The sequence below is a fragment of the Alternaria rosae genome (genome assembly GCF_020736505.1).
Source record: "Alternaria rosae strain MPI-PUGE-AT-0040 chromosome Unknown BKA58scaffold_2, whole genome shotgun sequence".
NCBI classification, from domain to species: domain Eukaryota; kingdom Fungi; phylum Ascomycota; class Dothideomycetes; order Pleosporales; family Pleosporaceae; genus Alternaria; species Alternaria rosae.
The window spans coordinates 580662-595877 of NW_025763571.1; the positions used below are offsets into that span (position 1 = coordinate 580662).

Genomic DNA, 15216 nt, shown 5'->3' on the forward strand with positions numbered 1-15216 from the left:
CGACGGAGCCTCTGCCAGGCGCCCACGATTGGTCATGTTGAACCCGCTGGCGACATGTGCAGAGGATGCAATTTCCAACTTGGCATCCTACTCCTTTTCGCATAACAGGGTAAGATGAGGTTTTGTCCCTGAAGCTCATACTATAGGCATTGGCGGCGCCGCCGGCGCGAAAAAAAGTACGAGGTGGACTGGCAATAGTGGAACCGCTCAACTCCAGGTCCCGCCAAGCGAATGCCGAACCCTCTTTCCGCCAACGGTCGCCGTATTCCTAGGCGATGCTGAGTACATTGCATGCCTCTGACGCCGGACAATGGCGGCATTACCACTCTGCTCAATCTCATGCATGCGTACTATTTGTTGGTCGTCGTCTACTGCCATCGGAAGCCCAAGGCAGCGCGCTGTCCGGAAGTCGGCAACCGCGTGCTAAGGCACATCGTACTCGCTATACAGCGCGGGACAGGGTTCTGTACCTCTGCATGCATCGGTCGTGACAGAAGCTACCGCGCCGCTGGAGGAGTCAGAAGCGGATAGTCAACGTTTCGTTTCGACGGACATGGGCCCATTGCATCCTGGTGCGACAGGTCTTACTCCTGTCACGCATCTTTCAGAGCAAGCGTGCGACCGACTGCAGCTGCACCCTGCACCTGCTGCATCTCTTGCGTTCTTAACACGCGCCTTGGTGTTTGAGGTCTTGACCGTTACACAGAACATGCTGATCGACTCCAAGTGGAGGTTCGAGATCGATAATCGATGTTACAGTTATTGCCGAGTTCCCGGGAAATTGCAGCAAGCGGAGGCACTCCGGGAGATGGGCGTCGCATGGCGAGAACGCGAGAAAAGGATGCCCTGCGTGGGTGTCAGGCACGTTGTGCTGAAAAAAGCATATGCAGTGGCCAGTTCCGCAGGCGCCAGGTCCAACTTGGAGTCCTGTTCCCCTGCCAAGCTCCTCCAAGTGGGACCGAATAGGCCGCCTGAACAGCCGCCATGCCTGTTCCTCTCGCCGTCCCAACTCGCCGTCAGGGGCTCGACGGGACGAGAAGCGAATCATGCCTAGGTGAACCGTCAACACGACACGGGCTCCACGCCTGATGCGCCACAGCTGTGCCATCACAGGCTCTGACTGCTCGGTTGCCGTTACTGCCGTTCCTATTGCCATGGCATCATCAGCGCTACGCCCTCTACTTTGCATGCAGAATACCACAGGATGGATCAATGCCAGTGAAGAGACCTGGTCATTACGCTGTACGAGCGCCCAGACTGACATCGAACAAGAGCTTTTCCGAATTTTCGGAGAGCACTGACACGAGGGCAGGGCTGGCTCTGCATGGGCATGCCGGGTCACAACGCCTTCAAACAAACCCTCAGCTAAATCCGTTAGTGCACCTGAATCGCTTTCCGTTTAAGGCACCGTGCTTACTTTGATTGGCCTCGACGCTCGCTTCACGGGCGGGCATTAGGACCTAGGCTGTCGCCTCCGCTTTTAGATCTCAACCATGCGTGCCGACGTCGTGTAGATAGCGCCAAACTACAGAAGCAGTCAGCGCGCGCCTCTGAAGCTACGCTCTTTTACTCTTTATCCCCCCGTAGCTCTGCTCGTCTTTGCCTCGATCTTCCAAGGACTTGCAACCCCAGTCATTCTTTCTTGTGTATCTTGTATACACGTCCTTTCGTTCCGAGCATCGTCCTGCACTGCGCCTTCCGCATTCGGATTCCCACAGCTTTTACCCGACACTCATTTCGCTACCTATGCGACGATAGACACTACTTGGATCGACAGTAATCAGTTTAGCCTATACACCCAGCGTACCACCTACGAGGATATCAGTAAAACACATTCATAATTCAAGATCACTGTCCGCCATCGCGAGGTATTAATCATAATGTCGAACTGGTTTGGCGACTTGCAGTTGGCATACAAGTACATGTAAGTCATGAGGAAGAATTAAGGTGTCGCAAAGACTGACACTGCGCAGTGTTGTCTTCTTGTCACTTTTGGTCCTTACTATCCTCGGTGGATTCATCAAGGTGTTGTACAACCGTCAGAAGTAAGTACCAACATTGACACCACCTTGACGTGAACTAACGATCGAAAGGTTGAAGAAAGCGAAGCAAACCGAGCTAGAGGCTGGACCCAAGGAGGACACTGTTGAACTGAACCAACGCGAGAAGGATGAGGGTGATCTGTTTGGTATTCGCGCCATCGAGGCTGGATTCTACGCCGGAGTCGCCCAGTCACGACCTACCTCAAGAGCAGGATCTATGATGGGCGACAACCCAACAATGAGCACCAGCACCTTGGTCGGAGGAAGCGTCAACTCGCCGCTCATGAAGGGACAGTCCAACAACAACAGCATGCTCAGCCTGAACCTCAACGCCACCAAGGAACCTTCCGCACGACGAGCATCTCCGCCTACCATGAAACTCCGCCCATCTGAGGCCGAGCTCAGTGGAAGACGCAATCACAACGGCGCTGTCGATATGTCTCTTCAAGTTCCTCCTTCGCCTGGTCACCCGCGTGGTCCTACCTCTGCTGACTTTGGTGGCTCCGACAGCGACAGCGACGGTTTCACATCTCCTCGGTCCATGTCACCAACTGATTTGAACCGCCAACAATACGCACCAGCTCTCATGGTATCACACCACTCCGGAGATGCCAACGCCATCAAGTCACAGCAGGGATCCTACCACAACTCGCCTGGTCAATCACCGACGCCGCTTTCGCCCCACAACCCACCCACAGCCAAGTTGCCATCGATCCCCGGCCATGCTTTGCGGAAGGAGTCCCGCTCTCCATCGCCAGAGTACGACTACCCTCGCGTGCAGGTCCACGAGCCGAGTAGGTAATATGATTTCCTGGTGCGTTGTCTGTTGTACTTTTAGCATTTAGTAGATATATATCGGGCCATCCCTAACTTTCTTTCAAGACTCTGAACCTTCGTCATCCGCTCCCCAACCCCAACTACAGGCACGAACCTACTCGCCGCACCATGAACGAGACGCAAGCGACGCGAGCAGCATCTACAGCAGTGGCAACCGGCTAAGCACTTTCCAAGCATACCAAGCTTATCAGGAGGCAGCGCAAAAGAAGGATTCGCATAATCAGGTTTTGCAAAAGCACAAGGCGGGCCGCTCAGCCTCTGCCGCCTCAACAGTCGAATCCGGCCACACATCGATCCTTGCGTCTACTGACGACGAGACGGAACGCCGTCCCCAGTCAAGCAATCTGCTTGCACCGGGTCAACAGGGGCAGGATTCTCGACTCAGCGAGTTCTACGAGGCATACTACCGCAACTCGCACCTTGGCCCAGCCCAGCCTGTCGAAGACAAGAAACAATTCGCTGACCGACAATCCACCATCATGGAAGTCGATACCCCGATGGCATCGCCGATGTTCCCTTCGAGCCAGCGCCCCGGCTCTGCCTTCTAGACGCCTTCGCTATCAATACTGCCAAGCTTGAGCAACACGTCGAAGACGCACTTATGATCTTGTGTATACTCGTACCTATGTACATACAACTTCCACCGGCAGGCTCTTCCACTTTTCACACCTGGCGGAGACACTTTATTGGCGAGACGTTTCCTTGGTCCTGTGAGGTGTAATCGCACATGCTTCTGGGCTCTTCGTTCCCATCTTTCCTTCATTTGGGGCCGATTATCTGGGACACGTTGACGACACAATGACTTGGACGATTCGGGGATGAATCGGACTTGCGTGGGCAACGACAAAAAGGCAGAGGGTTCACCACGACGAGACGCATGCTTGCTTCATTACCACTATATACCTACACCACACCATGTACTGGCTTTATTCGTAATTTCTATTAGAGTACCGTAGCGTACGCGGCGCCGTCTATGCAGCGCTTTGAATATACACAGCTCGGCAGAGTTGCTTTCTGAATTTCCAAGGTATAGAGTTTGTGCGAAACGTATATACCGCATAGAGGGGAGATTTGCATCGACTGATTGTCGCTGTGGTGTGCCTGCAACGATTCTAAGTTTGCTGCGGGTGCCTGGTAACCAACATGTGAATATTATGCATGTGCATGCCTTTGCCGACCCACTCCACAATCACCCTTCACGAACAATACATACATTCTTCGAAGACCCGCCCGAACACCAGACCATGGTTCGAGGAAAAGCCGAGCAAGATCGGAGTCGGACAAGATGAGATGATCTTCACACCACATCGCCCAGGCGGGAGTGATACCCCTGGCAGAAAGGGCCATGGCGGTGAGCGCGATCCCTGCAATCAATCTCGCGGCTTAAGATCGTGAGGTCGCCACTCGGATTCGTTCTCAAGACGACGCGGTTGCATGCCGGACCCTTGATCTGCACGAGACTTGACGTTCCGCGAAGTTTATTTCTACTCTCGCGCCGCCCGTGTAACGTTTCGACGAGGCTGATTGACCTTTCTCCACACACACACACACTCCTGCTCTCCACGCTGCACATCGCCCAGTATTTATCGCGGCGCCTCACCCGCCCCACTGAGTTTGGAACGCACCTTCACCTTTCACTCAACAGGGTCTTTCAACAGACCCCCAGCAATCGCAATCATGCTCACAATGTACTCCGGTTCCAAGATTACAGAGCTCCCGCCTGGAGTTTCTGCGTCGCCGTCCCCCCAGCTGCGCCACAGAGGCACATCGACCCAATCCGTCCCCACGATCGAACACACACAAACATGCGACTCCCGCGAAGAGAGAAGGCGCGTGCACCATGAAGCCGATGTCGTCATCATCGGCGCGGGTATCGTGGGGTGCGCAGCTGCTGTCGCATTCGGCAAGCAGGGCAGAAGCGTCATACTACTAGAGAAGAGCCTGAAGGAGCCAGACAGGATTGTAGGAGAGCTGCTACAGCCCGGTGGTGTCAATGCTCTGGAGAAGCTGGGCATGAGGGGTACGTTGAAACATTTCTAGCACACATCGAGGGTGAAACGCTGACAGCAAGCCCCAGATTGCCTCGACGACATTGATGCGATACCCTGCCACGGCTACCAGATCTTCTACGGCAAAGAGGAGGTCCACATTCCCTACCCCGATAACCTCATCACCTCCGGGCCCTCGAAAGCACCCGAAGGACGCTCCTTCCACCACGGCCGCTTCATCTCCAAACTGCGAGCAAAGGCCCAGTCCACACCCAACGTCACCGTCGTCGAAACCACCGTCACATCCGTCGTCAAGAGCGACTTTACGGGCCAAGTCGTAGGCGTATCATGCAAAACCGCCGGAGAGCAAGACTACTACTTCGGCGCCGTAACCCTCGTAGCCGACGGCTACGACTCCAAGTTCCGCAAAGAATACATCCCCAACCAACCCCAAGTGCGCAGCAAATTCTGGGGCCTCGAAATGATCGACGCCGAGCTCCCCATGCCCAACCACGGCCACGTCATCCTCGCCGACGCACCCCCCATCCTCATCTACCAAATCGGCACGCACGAGACCCGCATCCTCGTCGACATACCCAAGGACCTGCCATCGGCGAGCCCCAAGAACGGGGGTGTCAAGAACCACATGCTCAATGTGGCGCTGCCCCAACTCCCCACCTGCGTCCAGCCCGCTTTCCGCAAAGCAATCGAAGCGGGTAAACTGCGCTCCATGCCCAACAGCTTCCTACCCCCTTCGACGCAGAAACAAGCCGGTCTCATCTTCCTCGGCGATTCAATGAACATGCGCCATCCCCTGACCGGCGGCGGCATGACAGTAGCGTTCAACGACGTTGTCCTCCTCTCCAACCTGCTCTCCCCCGCCAACGTACCTACACTAGAAGACACTTCAGCCGTCCTCGCCGCCATGTCGACCTTCCACTGGCGGCGTAAGGACGGGTCTTCCGTCATCAACATCCTGGCCATGGCTCTATACAGCCTCTTCGCCGCCAACAACCAGTACCTCGAGTTGATCAAGAAGGGTTGTTTCAAGTACTTTTTGCGCGGCGGAAAGAGCGTCAGTGAACCCTGTGGTATGCTTGCGGGATTGATTACGCGTCCGTGGATGCTTGTTTACCACTTCTTCTACGTTGCGTTCTACGCGATTTACGTCAGGTTGCAGGAGGTGCCTATCTGGAAGACGCCGTACACGATTATCGTTGAGAGTGCGATGGTGGTCTGGACCGCTATTTGCGTCATTGGCCCGTACCTTGTTGCGGAGGTGAAGAGGTAGTGAGGCAGAGGGCAAAGAAGAAGTAGATGGCATTATGTATATACGCTTCATGGAGTCACTTTACAGGACTTGTATATAGGGGCATGGGTTGGCGTTCCAGGTATAAAGCGTGTCTAGAAAATCCCTTCATTTTGGGAGGTGGTTCATAAGTAGTACATATAGTTAATACGTAATTATGACACGAATAGCCTGTATATGGGTTTGTTGTTACACTTTCTCCTCTCTTGCATCCTCTCGGTCGAGAATCAGCGATTCATCTCTTTCTTCACCCTCTGTATCCCACCCCACAATTTCTCAATCGACTCCTCTTTGTTCCCAATTTGCTGCTTCGACCCAGCCATGACATCTACAAGTGGCTTTCGAGATGACGCAGCCGTGACGTCTCTTGCGTCGTGTGTTTTGCTCAGAACAGGGTATTGCGGGTACTCTGGACGTTTAGGAAGAAGCGCCAGTGAGGTAAGTAAAGAAGAAGAAGAAGAAGAAGAAGATGGAGGAGACGAAGAGGTCGGCGGTGTTGTTGTTATTGGAAGCGCAACCGAGGAGGATGTCAACGTAGTCGTGGACATGATGACAGCCGTTGTGAGAACAGCGGTCGTTGTAGATGTAGACAGCGTTATCGAAATCGTGGAAGTACTCGGCGTCATCGTCCCTTCTAATGCTGGCGTTGCTGTGGGATCCGATGTGCTCGAATCAAAGTTCGTCGTGGAGATATCGGGTGCGGCGGGAGTAGAAGGTACAGCAGTCAGGGCTGCACCGTTCGAATACGCTGGTGTCCAGTCCTGAAGCCCTGGTTGATACATCTCTCCCCTCGCTGACGGCGGAGTAAAAAGCGGCCTTGGATTCCACAGCATCTCATGGAATAGCCATGCCACGGTTTGACTTGTCGAATTGGGGTTTGTCAAACGGAACGAGGTAGTCTGGTCTGCCTTACTTACCGCGCCATAGCTTGTATACGGCCAGTTCTTTGGTAGTTGCTGTAAATACTGCGTCGGTATCATCATGTCGCCAGAAGTAAGCGTACTTTCCGGCCATGATGTCTCCGTGTTCTGAGCGGAGCTGGCTACCGTTGTGGAAGCCTGATTCACGTCTGTCTTCGTGAAGCGATCGGCTAGAGTAGATATCGAAGGTATGTTGCCTAGCTGTGTGTTGTTGTCCACGGGCTCGTCGGTTGACTTGAGCCAGACTAAGAATAGAGCGAGTAAATCGTATAGATTCGGAACCGCGGTGTTGCAGAAATTATGGATCTTGTACCTCATCTGTAGGCTGGGTTCACTGTTCTTGTCGACCTCGATACCGGCTTGCCTCATGCATGCGTAGCACTGCGTTACGTTGTCTGTGTTCTGCTCTTGATAGTTCGTGAGGATGCTGTTATTCGATTAGAGGAGGCCCGAGGGATACAATTCGAGGGGCGCTTACTTTTTGTACACAGTTCCTCGGTCGTTACAGAGGCAGCGTTGGTAGACCTCGCTTCGTCCATCATCGCCATTGGGACTTTTCAGCGTCCCAGTGAGATTGTAGCAGTGCGAAAAGTCCACGAGAATGGAATTGCAATACGGTGTCGCCCAGCAGGCAACTGTGGGCGGCACGCTGGCCAGCAATGCGGACTGAGATGGCTGAGAGCCGAACGTCTGAGTACCGGCTGAATTGGTCGGGTTGGCATGGTACACAAGGCCCAACAGGACGTAAACAAGTAACATCGTTGTTCCCTACTACGGAGTTCTGGTCGGAAGAACAGTCCACCGGGAAGGATCGAGTAGGTAGCTCCTCGAGGCGAGTGGAAAATTGAGGTTTAATCTCCGTGAACACTCAGTGGGGAATGGCCTTGGATCAAATTCGTGATTCTCTATAATTGCCTCAGAACAAGAGAGCTTCCGTGGTACTCGGCGTGAAAGTAGCATGTCCCTCAAAGTTGTGAGATTCAACATCAGCTTTGTCGTCTGCATGCATCGTTTGAGCCTGTCATTCAAGTGCTTGAGTCCATCGTGACTGTGACTCTTCTGCTCCGTCGATTCTCTAGCGTGCTGAGTGTCGATCGTCTGTGAAGAGTACCGGGGCGCCTTGAAGACCCGACTCCAAACGCGCCAGCTTCATATGAGTACCGATAATCACCATTCCACATGCAAGGCGCATCCGGCTCACGTTTTTACGCGAGGTCCAGGTTAGATTGAGAATCCCACGTTGCAGCGTAAAGACATAGATACCAAATAATTGTGTTATTATATAAATAGATAGGTCCTAGATGGCAAGCAAAATTGAAATGTGATGACAGAGCTGAGAACGGGATTACAGATCTGCGCTCGTCATGATTCGTCATCCGAGAGAGCAAGAGGCGATTACAATTAGATGAGCCTTATAGGTATGCGAGGGGTTGCAGTGCACATATTGTCGCCACAAATGGATGCGACGTTGCGACGAGCTGAAGATCATGGCAGGCGCCGAAGCAACGCCGCGAGCGGCGAAAAGCGAATAGATACATAGAACCGAAACTCAAAACTGATTACGATGCAGATGCCAGAAAGACGATTACGAATAGGGACATGATAGAGATGTGCGAGGCAAAGAGAGCATCTGTTCGTGATCCTGGGCTTCACGAACAGCCGCTGAATGCAATGATAGACCGACAGAAATAAACAAGGCGACGTGCGTGGTCAATGGATCTCCAGATCTTCAAATTCGACGCATAAATTTCGCTGTTCGTTGTTGAGTCCCAGACGGTGTCTGTGATCCCACATGGTGATGCCAAAGTTTGCAGGTCGGCTCGCGTAGACGCCAACGCGTACGGCCTTGTCTTCTACACCCCAGAAGAACCAAGTGACTTCTCTCAACTTCCTCCAAATCCCCGGTTCTTCCTCGTACGACACCCACAGCGCGTAACCGATGCGCTCCATCTTGACGCGCAGTTCCTTGAGCCGTTGTTGAAGGGGAGGAAGCGAACTCAGTGACCAGTCAGCGCCTTCGCAATTGGCGGCTACAGCTGTAGCGTGGCATACGTTGCCGCAGAACTCAAGCCCGACTTTCACCCACTTGGATGCTGGCGCAGGAACTTCGTATGGTGGTGGGGGCCCGCGATCTAGTTGAGGGCTGGGACCTGACATCTCTGCCGGGCTGTGTGAAGTTGTCGTGTCGCAGCTCTCAACATTGTCAATACTTGAGGTTTGCGAGAGTGAGACGGCGGAGCTCGGCGTCGCGCTGTCGTCCAACCGAATATTCGCAACATTAGGGACCTCCAGTGTCGGTGTTGCGGTTGTTGATGCCGTCGCTGTCTGTCCTGGCGGTGCGCCTGCGAATATGACGAGCCCTCCTTGATCCCATTCAAGCTGCCAGTCTCCCGTAACCGTGACTTCTGCTACGATGAAGGGATTGCTCAAAGCAGTGTAGAGGATGGGAGCGGTTGAGATGTCACCCGATGATGGCCTCCTCCATAGATCTGTGTTTGGGGGCGCAACCAGAGTAAAGGAATCCAGCCATTCTGGTACGACGTCGTCTTCAATGTTGAGGGGCGTGAAGGAGGAGCTCGCGGGTGGCATATCGTCGGTGACGCGCTCGATGCGCTCGCGGTCGGTCAGCGGAGATGAGCGCTCGGCGTGGCTCTGCTCTGTTCTACGAGTGGTTTTGATGGCGTATGTATAGGTGGTGGATCCCGTAGCTCCGGCAAGATGCCGAATCGTGTTGAGTGTTGTCTAGCTCTGTGTGACCAAGCTCGGAAGGTCATTCGCTTTGGCAAAAGCAAGGATCCAGCTTACGTCTGACTTCGGCAGGATGTCAAATAGCCAGAGATCTGCATGAGGGATCGTGAGAAGCGCCCGCGCGAGACTCGTCAAGGAAGCCTATCGCACGGTCAGCACCAAACCGTTTCATGCCCCTAAGCGCCGTATACGACGCCCGCTCGTTTACGCCTCCCCAGCTGTGGTGTGAACAGGACACGTGCTGACGCATTCATGCTACGCGCGGTTCTGGAGCTTACCTCGCTGGCGCTGCTGAGGGAAGAAGATGGTTGTTTTTGTTCGGCTCAGCCTGGAGTTCCGGCGCAAGCTATGCTGCTTGAATCATGGCCCGGTACACAGGTCAGGAGTGACGACAGATTCGCGTCAGACCTACCTCGACGCTGCTTGATGGTTATATAGCCCGACTGGTGCAGTGCTTGGCTTCCCGCCTAGTTGCAAGTGGATGTCCATCCAAGCTGAGAGGTGCCGCCACTGCAGACGCTCCAGCAGCTACGCATCATTGCCATCGCATTCCAGAGGCGGGGATCAACCTGTCGCTAGCATCGTCTTGCGTCGGTCCCTGCGAGGTCCAGGGGAGGAGAGAAAGAGCATTTGTTGAAGGTACAAAAGTCTCCGATGCGGCAAGGTGAGGTGGCCAAAAGCTATTTCTCAGGCCCGCGCACCGCCGACCTGAAGCATCGAAAAGCTCTCGTCTGAACACGTCGACGTGACGCGGGTAACGGTCATTTCGAGCTCCCTGCAGCGCATTCCTCCAGAATACTAGCCGACGTGGATTTCGTGTATCGGGGGCAGGATGCAAGTGTTCGTGGCAAAGCAAGAGCGATGTGCTGGAGGGTTCCACGACAGGAACTATGTTCTGCATGGCCCCTGGTAACTGCACGAACCTTCGCTGTCATTGGGCTTTTCTGGCCTACGTAATCGAGGCAACTGCGAGACGTGTTCCGAAGAAGGGAAGAGCGAACGGCGACACATGACAACAGCAAAGGGCGTCGAAATTGGAACGACATGAGAAGTTGTGATGACGACTGACAGCAGTACGCCTTACTCGACATGCTGCACTTTAATGGCGACTCTTCGACGTCATCGATATCCTATAATTCTATAGCATTGTCGGCGGATCGCATCGAGGAGATAAGCGCAGGGTGCAGGAGCTTTGTTGTCACTCGAGCCAGCTCACGACATGTTCTTGGGCAGCATCACTTGTGCAAGGCGCTGCAGTGCGGTATGTAGTGTGTCCACGAAGCAGCTATCCGTGGATGCGTTGTCCGTCAATGGCCGCCCCGTTTAGTCGACATCCCTCGGTCGTCCTCCTTGTATAGCTAGACAGGGCGTTCCCGATAGTGGTCAATCTTCCATGCGCAATTACATATCGTTTTGACGCTGTAGGTATTAGATGAACTGTTGATCGCAAAAGCGCGAATTCCAACACCGTTCACGATGGCAGCATCGCATCGCCATTGGCTAGCAGAGTCGACGCTTTCACGCACGACATGACAGTACATACTGTGATTCACCCTCTCGGCTAGAGACAAACTGCCGATGCATCAATCGGTGACTATATTGGCTGTCGTGCGGTCGAGCAAGCAATGATGCTCCATCCCGATAGGCTTATGCTTGCTGACAAAAGTAGTCGCAAGTCTGCCTGATTTGCAGGGGAGCGCATCATCGGACTTGTTCCTACACCAAAGACAAGATCATGTCTGCTTGAATCGCTGCAGTGGACGGGACACTGGCCAGATACTGCACTGGCGTTCCATGGCACGGCTTTCAGAGGAACCAATCTACCGCAGCTGTGCGGCCATGCAGATGCGGTAAAAACAGGTTAACGACTTGGCTGTGTTCCAGCTAATGCATTGGGTTTTCGTGAGGGCCGACTTCACCTGCGACATTGAGCACCTCTCAAGATCTGTGGACTATGTCGAATGAGCCTACCGCTCTGACGGATCGACAACCGAGTCGCCAGTTCGCATCAACCGGGACCCAGTAACTCAATTTTCAAAGCATAGGGCCTGTCCCTGGTTCTCGAACGAGATCTTGATGTGATGGCATCCAGCGGGCAAGGCATCGTGCAGCACCGGTCCAGAGGTAACTCAGCCACTCCATCAAGCTTTGTACTTGGTGTGGCATAATCTCCCAGCGAGCTCCTCAACAGTCGGCGTGGTTCGCAAGGTGCGAGCTAATGTGAATCTACGGCTGATGAGGGAAGTCAAGCGCTCGAACCTTTGCGCCGTCCTCAGATACTCAGGGATCAAAGCGTGAGATTCGAGGGATTTACCTGTTTGGAGAGGATACGGACGGGGAGATTGGTGCTCTTTGACGAAAACGCAACGTCATATCTCATCTTTCACAGCATCAGCAGTCATATCGTCAACGAGAGTTTGGCAATTTCACGTTCTGTGACAGCTCATAAGCGGTCAGTGGCGGCTAGGTTAAACCATGTTGCCACGGAGTCGGCGAACCTACGCTCCTGTCATCTAGACTTGGTCACAATGTACGGACCGGTGAGCGATCATCAATTGTCGAAACATCTAGAGCCGGCCATCTGAAATGACGTTACGAGGAGGATAGCACGGCTGGTAGTAGATATACTATTGAGCAGCATAAGCGGAAAACCTCGGCCTGCACGAGATCCGGAGTGGAATAAGGTTTGCATTAGTGAACGACATGTGATCTAATGTCTGGAGAACCATAGGATGGGTACCCGGCATAAGCCGAAAAGCTTCCGAGCCGCTATTGGCTAGCGTGGCGGGTTGTGTAGTGACGCGGCTAATGCAAATGTCGCAACCTCACTACTCTACCGTGGCCCGCCAGAGACGTTTGCGGAGCCATGGCTGCAATCACAATTAGGTTGTAGCTGCATGCCTCATTACTGAGGCGGACAGCGAGACCGGAAGGTTGAAAAGCCGGTTATTCGGCCGATCTTTACTTGCATAGCTGCCGCAATCGTACGATGCATGGCTTGATAGAACCTGGGATGGTGAGGGCCAAAGATCGGCGGACAGGGAACAGCCTCGGAGAGAAGACCAAGAAAGTGGAGCGCAGACCAACCGTTTGTAGTAACTAGCCGCGGATTGGGATACTTTTCTACTTGCCTGGAAAGCGAGTTCAATTTAACACATGTACCTTGATTAATAGAATGTGAGGACCAAATACGGTAGAGGCTGCAGCGGCACGAGTGTAAATATTCGTCAAAGTGAATAATGCCATGGATGACTTGCAACGTCTCCCGAGCGAGACAAGATGGTGAATCCCGATATTAGAGACTGGGACCCGAATGCCATGAAACGTGATGCTAGTGGCAGAGTGTCAATCCCTACCAATATGTCTACCAACCGCTCTTAGGCCTTTTGATAGACATTGATGCGACGAGGGAGTGCGTCCGACGAAGCGCAGAGGTGCAGACCGTGATTGGCAAGGAGACTGTCAAACGATGTCTCTGGCCGTAGTTGCAGCTCCTTGAGGGTCTCTTGGAAATGCGGAGCATGATTGGGGCGAATGGCCTTTTGATATGAGTCCCAGGTCTGGAGCTCGATGACCAGGTAGCCACCAGGTTTCAAAGATGATGAGCACTTTGCGAAAAACGTCGTCAGACCAACGTCTCGATGTTCGAGGTGGATCCATTTAATGACGGATAATGCCAGGATGACATGGTATGAGTCGGTAGCATCTTGGTCAGAGGGCAGGACCCAATCTGCAGAAAAGAAGGTTACATACGGCCAGGCAGCTGACGCAGCGGAAGGCGTGCGGGCAGGCTTGTTGTGCGGTTCAATCCGGTAGCCATGGGTGAGCACGGCCGACATGGGAAAGTAGTCGACAACGGGCGCCGAGCAACTCGTGGGGGGTGTTGCACGGGAGGCGCGCAAGGCCAGGAGCTTCTCGGCCTGGGCAATGAGCTTGGGATCGATATCGACGCCAGTGACGGAAGCCGCGTGGAAATCGAGGGCTGCAGTTGATCAATATCGACGAGATGGTGGTAATAGTCGGTTGCAGCCAGTGGCAGGGGTATCCTTCCTGGACTTACATAGTTGGATCGAAACGCTGCCAGCATTGCAGCCGATGTCGAGAATGTGCTTGTTGGCGAAGATCTGCGGAATCGTCGCCGCCAGGATTTGCAGACGTGGGTCACGAACGTGGGTCGCTGAGCCAGGAGCCTTAGCCCCACTATAGTCTGCAGGTCGTCAGCACGAATCGAGGCAGGGCAGCAATTGCCGAGCAGAGGCCGCTTTGAGCGCACGTCAGAACGCCCACAGCCCGTCTGGGTGAGCTGGCCTCGCACGTACCCACGTAGTTGCCGAACTGAGCAGCCATGGCGGGCTCGGGCGAGGCAGCGTGTCGATCGAGTGGCGACGTGATTCATGCGCCGTCGAGCAGCGAGCAGTGTCTCTGTTGTTGTGGGAGGAGACGACGGGGCGGTGAGGGAGGCGTGGACGGCGGTTGGGTGGTCGCGTAGAGGTTAGAGACGGCAGGTGCCCGGGCGGACGATTGGCTGCCACAGGTGGCAGGGAGAGCAATTGGCGGACTCGCTCACCGAGGGCAGCGTCGTCGCGATGGGTGGTGAGGGGTAGCAGAGGACGAGTGTGTCAAAGTAGACATGCGTCCGCCTGAGGTAGCACACAGCGGAGGCGGCTAGCCTAGGGCGCGCGCACACACGCAGGTACGCTGGATCCGTGCGGGCGCAATATCAGACTTGGAGGCATGAGGAGCAGCGAGGCAATAAGAGAGGCGCTAGCGCCGTTGCAACTCTGTTACTCGGGCAATCTTCAGGGCTGTTACTCAGGCGATGTAAACGGTCGACTGCCGTCTGATGTGGAGTAGACCGACCACGCGAGAGAGTGGTAGACTGGTAGACTGGTAGACGTGGTAGACATGGGCTGCGGCAGTTGTCTACCACTGTCTACCACTGTCTACCATGTCCAGGGCACCCGTGGACAAACCCCATGACGCCCATGGCCGCTCTGCAATATGCTGCCACTCTCTCCAGACGGTTGCGCCGCAAGCGAAGGGCCGTGATTCGCGTCGCCGCCATGGCAGCGATACTTGTAGCCGTGTCTTAATTGTCTGCTGTTAACGACAACGGTCGCCCACCGCGGTCAAGCGCAAGCCACCGACGAGTGTGGGCGGCCGTGCCCGTTGACCATCGAGTCCGATAGCCAGGTGCGGAGGCAATGTCTCATGTCACTGCTGGATGGGCGCATGCGACGGCAGCCGTCTTCCAAAAGCCCGGTAGCCGTCCTGACTGGGTTCACCACCAGCCCATCTGCATCCAGCATGGCAGCACACCCCACCCGCCCCAAGTGGGTGCGCGGAGACGGACAAGAAAGGCGTCGCAGGGC

At 54.4% G+C, this 15216-nt stretch overlaps 5 protein-coding genes across 5 annotated transcripts; 2 read left to right on the top strand and 3 right to left on the bottom strand.

The window, feature by feature from the left end:
* The first annotated feature begins 1421 nt into the window (after positions 1 to 1421).
* On the top strand, positions 1422 to 3926 carry BKA58DRAFT_80328 (uncharacterized protein). Its single transcript, XM_046175936.1, has 4 exons — positions 1422 to 1924; positions 1974 to 2045; positions 2094 to 2836; positions 2925 to 3926. The coding sequence occupies exons 1-4, from the start codon at positions 1881 to 1883 to the stop codon at positions 3425 to 3427; spliced, it is 1362 nt and encodes a 453-aa protein (XP_046028509.1). The 5' UTR covers positions 1422 to 1880; the 3' UTR covers positions 3428 to 3926.
* A 377-nt stretch (positions 3927 to 4303) lies between these two features.
* Positions 4304 to 6367, top strand: BKA58DRAFT_417354 (squalene monooxygenase). The gene is made up of 2 exons (XM_046172630.1): positions 4304 to 4899; positions 4957 to 6367. Exons 1-2 carry the CDS (start codon positions 4557 to 4559, stop codon positions 6156 to 6158), a joined length of 1545 nt encoding a protein of 514 aa, XP_046028510.1. The 5' UTR covers positions 4304 to 4556; the 3' UTR covers positions 6159 to 6367.
* BKA58DRAFT_451498 (uncharacterized protein) lies at positions 6152 to 7855 on the bottom strand (the record flags this gene model as incomplete). The annotated part of the gene is made up of 2 exons (XM_046174393.1): positions 6152 to 7523; positions 7575 to 7855. The coding sequence occupies 2 exons, from the start codon at positions 7853 to 7855 to the stop codon at positions 6404 to 6406; spliced, it is 1401 nt and encodes a 466-aa protein (XP_046028511.1). The 3' UTR covers positions 6152 to 6403.
* Positions 7856 to 8639: 784 nt separating this feature from the next.
* Positions 8640 to 9963, bottom strand: BKA58DRAFT_80448 (uncharacterized protein). Its single transcript, XM_046175937.1, has one exon. The coding sequence runs from the start codon at positions 9683 to 9685 to the stop codon at positions 8807 to 8809; it is 879 nt and encodes a 292-aa protein (XP_046028512.1). The 5' UTR covers positions 9686 to 9963; the 3' UTR covers positions 8640 to 8806.
* Positions 9964 to 13221: 3258 nt separating this feature from the next.
* BKA58DRAFT_435415 (S-adenosyl-L-methionine-dependent methyltransferase) lies at positions 13222 to 14191 on the bottom strand (the record flags this gene model as incomplete). Its single annotated transcript, XM_046173335.1, has 3 exons — positions 13222 to 13826; positions 13905 to 14051; positions 14164 to 14191. 3 exons carry the CDS (start codon positions 14189 to 14191, stop codon positions 13222 to 13224), a joined length of 780 nt encoding a protein of 259 aa, XP_046028513.1.
* Positions 14192 to 15216: the final 1025 nt, after the last annotated feature.